Source organism: Rosa rugosa, chromosome 1 (genome assembly GCF_958449725.1).
Source record: "Rosa rugosa chromosome 1, drRosRugo1.1, whole genome shotgun sequence".
Taxonomy (NCBI): Eukaryota; Viridiplantae; Streptophyta; class Magnoliopsida; order Rosales; family Rosaceae; genus Rosa; species Rosa rugosa.
Window position 1 is genome coordinate 53,158,347 of NC_084820.1, and position 4,818 is coordinate 53,163,164.

At 39.4% G+C, this 4,818-nt stretch overlaps 1 protein-coding gene across 1 annotated transcript; it reads right to left on the minus strand.

Moving 5' to 3' along the window:
* Positions 1–2,834: 2,834 nt before the first annotated feature.
* LOC133740947 (transcription elongation factor SPT6) lies at positions 2,835–4,818 on the minus strand. The gene is made up of 2 exons (XM_062168887.1): positions 4,311–4,818; positions 2,835–3,591 (listed from the first exon to the last, which is right to left on the minus strand). Exons 1-2 carry the CDS (start codon positions 4,744–4,746, stop codon positions 3,077–3,079), a joined length of 951 nt encoding a protein of 316 aa, XP_062024871.1. The 5' UTR covers positions 4,747–4,818; the 3' UTR covers positions 2,835–3,076.

Sequence of the window (4,818 nt, forward strand, 5' to 3'; positions counted from 1 at the left end):
ACACAACCTATTACTCTTTCTTACCTTGTACGCAAGGCAGGAAGTGCTCTACACCTAGACTATTCCCAAGCAATGCAACCTAAAGGTACGTTTATTAGATTAAACATGCAGAGATCATTAAGTTTGAAAAGAGTTTGAGCAATCACTAGGCATCGCAAATAACTTAGAGCCTTGCTAAACCTAGGATTTTGTTTACTTGCTAGTGAAAACTACCAATTACTTCTCTAGATAATTTGAGGAATCCAACTATTGATCCAGGCATCAAACCATCAAAGTATTAGAACCCTAGCATGCATACTAAGTAGTCCTCCAAAGCATACAAACATAGAATTCATCAATGAGAAATTGGTAAACAAAACCTCAACTTTATTAATTGAAAACAAACCGAAAATCAAAGCATGTTATGGATCATGTCTAGGGGCTTCAACAGCTCCCTAGCTACTGGAAATTTAGTTACACATAATTGGAATCAAAAACACAAAGGAGTTCATGAGAAAGGAAGACAACAAAAATCAGAAATTGGGAAAAATACGATCAATGATCGATCTTTGAGAAACAGTGATCGATCGTCTCTGGTGTGATTTTGCAGTCTTGCTTCTTCTTCTTCTTCTTCTTCTTTGGTGTGTCTCTGGTTCTTTTTTATGTGATCTGGTCTGTATGTGGTTGGTCACTCTATTTATAAAACATGGAAGGAGGCCCCTTTATGTAGGAGTTGCAAGTTTCAAGGGCACTCTTGCAATTAGGCCAAGCTTGTTTACTTGTTCTATTTGATTTTCTCTTCTTAGGCTGAATTCTTTGACTTGTAGATCCTTTACAGCTGATATAAAACATGCTAACAGCTCATATAAAACGTGTATAACTCAGCAAAGGATCCCCAAGAAGCCTCAAAACAACTGCCAAGAGATAAGGAAGGTGACTTCCTTATCTGCCTCACTTAGGATTGCCTTTTTAGCCCTTCTTTTAACTCGGTTTCATTTCAGCTTTGAATGTGATTTTTAACAAGATAACAGCCTTGATGTTGATCTTTAAGAGTGTATAAAGATCTTCTAAAAATTCCCTCAACTTGCTGCCCAAAAGCAGCCTTGAAAAACCTTCAAGATAAGGTCTGTCAGAAATTTCCAGATTTTCCTTATCTTCTGGTCAATTTTATGGGCTTGTACACCGACCTTGTAGCTATCTTTCTGAACGTTTCTTAGGCCTATAATGCCCTATGATATCATTTATTGACGTCCAAACAATATCCTTCCAAAAGACTTTCCAACAAAGTCTCCAAAAGACAGCTCCAATATGCTTCATAGATAAGACTGAAGGTGGAAAGCTGATCAGGATGCCTACTTTGTGCAACGTTTCTGACTTGATCCTTGACTATTATGATCACTTGATTTGGCTTTATTGTAGTGAAATATCTGGTTTTCACATGTAGTCAAGAATTGCTGCCATGGTGCACTCAAAATATCTTCAAAATGGGGTCCAAATATAGAAGAAAATAAGGCAGATTCCAGTTTTCATATTTTGCTTCTCAGCAACTGTTTTGCACGAAGTTTTCCACAAGCTTCCCTTCTTGTTTCTGACCACATAAATGGTTGTCCTTCATCTTTTGCATCAGTATTATACATCTGAGCCTTAACTTGCCACAATTGAGCTCCTATTTTTCCATGGTTGATCCACAAACCTCCTAAGAAAATAACAAAGTTAGTTTGATCTTTTTAACGAAATAACTAAGCAAAAGTGTAAAGGATTAAACTATAAATTCGTCGCATTTTATGCTCCTATCAACTGATACTAAAAGGAATCAGAGACAAGGACAAATGGCTGGTAAAAGAAATCTTCGGCATTCAACACCACGCCTTCTACATGCATCTGAGCTTTGGTACTCCCATTTCCTAATCCTATTTCTATTAGATTCATACAATTCATAATCTCCGAAACCTAATTCAATATCATTTTTTATCAAGATTCGAACAATCTCAGAGACGCTCTCAAATGCTCTTCGACCTCCAAACCTCAAGGCTTTCGCCTCACAAATACTACGAACTCTGTAATGTCTCGTATCAGGGTAGAACACCTACAAGGTCAGGGGCAGCGAGATCAGGTAGAACACCCACATGACCACATCTCTAAAGCGCTCGCTCCAAGACGACGCCGTCAAGAGGAAAATAAGTTAAGCGGATCCGGCGACCCTATCATTGCTAATGGGGGGAGGTATGGCGAGCAACCTAGGTTTGGTTCTAGTGATGCTTCTGCATCTGATTGAGTAGATCCACTACTCCTTATCCTTCTCGGTATCGGTGATGAAGGACATGGTGTCGAGCGAGGTGGTCCCAGAGAGGACAAATACTTAGGTGGGGGTTTCCCCACCACGTGGCCTTACGGCCATCCAATCAGAAGCAAGCAAATTTTCCATCTTTTCCGAAACTGCCCGTGCTCCCTAAAGTGAAATACCCAAAACACCCCCTGCTGGGCAATGATTGGTCCTCCCTACCACGTGTCCCGTGCGGGTGCCCTACGCAAGATTCTCTCCTCAGAGAGGGAGAGATTTTGGTGTCAAATTGGAGAGAAACAATGGCATAATGTAATATATGTTATTTTTAATGTCATGTTGCTAAGAGATGGACTGAATTAACATAAATTATATTGTTTGACTTGATCTAAAATAACACATTAAAATGATCTTAGTTATCATTAGGGTTTAGGGCCAAGTATATTGTTTGACCTAAGTTTAGCTACTAACCTTGATATTGAGGGTTTTGCTTAATACTTGGCCAAAAAAAGATTTTGCTTAATACAACACTAACTAGTGTCTGCTTAACATAGTGTGCAACACAACCCCAACAGAACACAAACAACATAAAAAGTTACCAGCTAGAAAACATAAGGTACATGATGCTATATTTTCCTATTTTGACTACAGAAAGCAAAAGCAGATTTACTGTACTACACAGACACAGCTACTAATTACAAGAAGTTGGAAGTTAAAATAAGTATTCACCAAAAAGTGTCAGCAGCTACACATCTTATGCAACATTCAGAAATCAAAACTGTTTTGCTGCATGCATCAATCATCTACTTCATTCATTCATTCATCATCATCATCATCTTCTTCTTCAACAAATTCCTCCTCTTCTTCATATTCATCAGTTCCTTCAGGGTCTTCTTCTTCTTCCAAGTCGTCCTCACCGACAATGAAGCCTCCAAGTGTTTCATCATCTTCGTCTTCATCTTTGTCATCGTCTTTTATGCCCTCTTCATCCACAGCAGCCGTCTTCTTTTGATCAGAATGTTTACTACCTTTTGCTTTCTTCTGAGGTTCACTATGGGCCTTCGATCTTGTAGAATATTTTGGCTTATTTACCTTTCTAAGTTTTGCAACAAGCTCTTCATCAGCTTCACCATCCCCTGTCCACTCTTCATTATCGTTTTCTTCACCTTTTTTCCTCTTTCTCCTCCCACCCCTCCTTTCCTTTCCCTCATATTCATCATCGTCGCTTTCTTTTCTAGGTTCCTCAAGAAACCAGTTCCAGTTCTTTACATCGCAAATCATTTGCTTGGGATACTGATCAAACTCATTCCCCATTACAACGAAACCAAACTCTGCATCCCATAAAGAGTACGATATCGTCATAAGCATAATTGAGAATTCTCAATATCACGAGCAATAAAGAAGAAAAACACAACAACTGAAATCCAAGTCTTAGCTACTATCAATTTATCAAGGAAAAAACTAACAGCTACAGTACTCATTATAGTCTACAGCAAAGTCTGTACTCTGTAGAAGTGTGGATCTTTGTCACAGTGACATTAACAAAGATAGTACAGGAGATTGAAAAACTTAATCCAGGCTTCATTTCCTAGACAATAATGCACATTTCATGTTTCCAAAAGCTAAACTGAACACAATTCTTCAATACTTGATAAACTAACTAACTAAGCGCTTCCAAATGCCAGAGTGGCAGAGTGCTCAAAATAAATGCATGAAATTACGCAAGAATTCTGTTCCGTAATCCATCAGATTTCATTACAAATCAGCAGTGCCTTACTGCCTCATAACTAATTAAACACAGAACAACAAGAATCTTGTAGAGATACATATAAACACCAAAAGTTCCCAAAACAGTGACAGTTCACAAATTCAAGATTTCATCTCTCCACCAGTCTCCCACCTAAAACAGTCCCTCAAAGTAATTGCACAATTCTTTAATCATTATAATAAACAAAGAATCCAAAGAAACAAAGCTATCTAAAACATTCATCTGATTCAATATATCATTTTTCTCAAACAAGCAAGACCATGAAGCAATTTAGAGCCAAACCTTTAACAGGGTCAATGCCTGAAACATCAACGCCTTCCCATTCAGACCCATTTAGCAAACCCTCAGCCATTTCACTCTCACTCTCCAAAACCCTCTTAACTTCCTCTTCAACCCCAACATTTCTCACTTTAAACCAAATGGGTCTCTTCCCAGACACGCAGAGCCAATCACCGGCGGCCAGCTCACCCTTCTCCGACCTTCTGAAAACCCTGACTTCCCCGTCTTTCTGGCTCCGGACCCAGACGGGGTTCCTCCCCAGAACCTCGAATGAGATTCTGGGCTCTGTTTGGGTCGCGTTTATGTGCTGGAGTTCGAACAAAACATGACGGCGAGAAACTGTTCGGTCTGTGGTGTTGAACCCATTTCCTCTTCCAAACACGGCCTTTTGACCTTTCTCCACTACAAGTTTTGAGCGGTCTTCAACTTCGATTTCCATAGCCTAGGCTCTCAGAGTGGGAAATTGAAATTCGAAGGCAACTTCGAGGCTTTGAGCTTTGAGCTTTGCTTT

What these genes read in the sequence shown, in the direction of transcription:
- LOC133740947 (XM_062168887.1), bottom strand. Translation starts at nt 4,746, where the DNA reads ATGGAAATCGAAGTTGAAGACCGCTCAAAACTTGTAGTGGAGAAAGGT. An exon ending in AGGCATTGACCCTGTTAAAG is followed by an intron (nt 3,592 to 4,310) that starts GTTTGGCTCTAA and finishes TATGGGATGCAG; the next exon opens with AGTTTGGTTTCGTTGTAATG.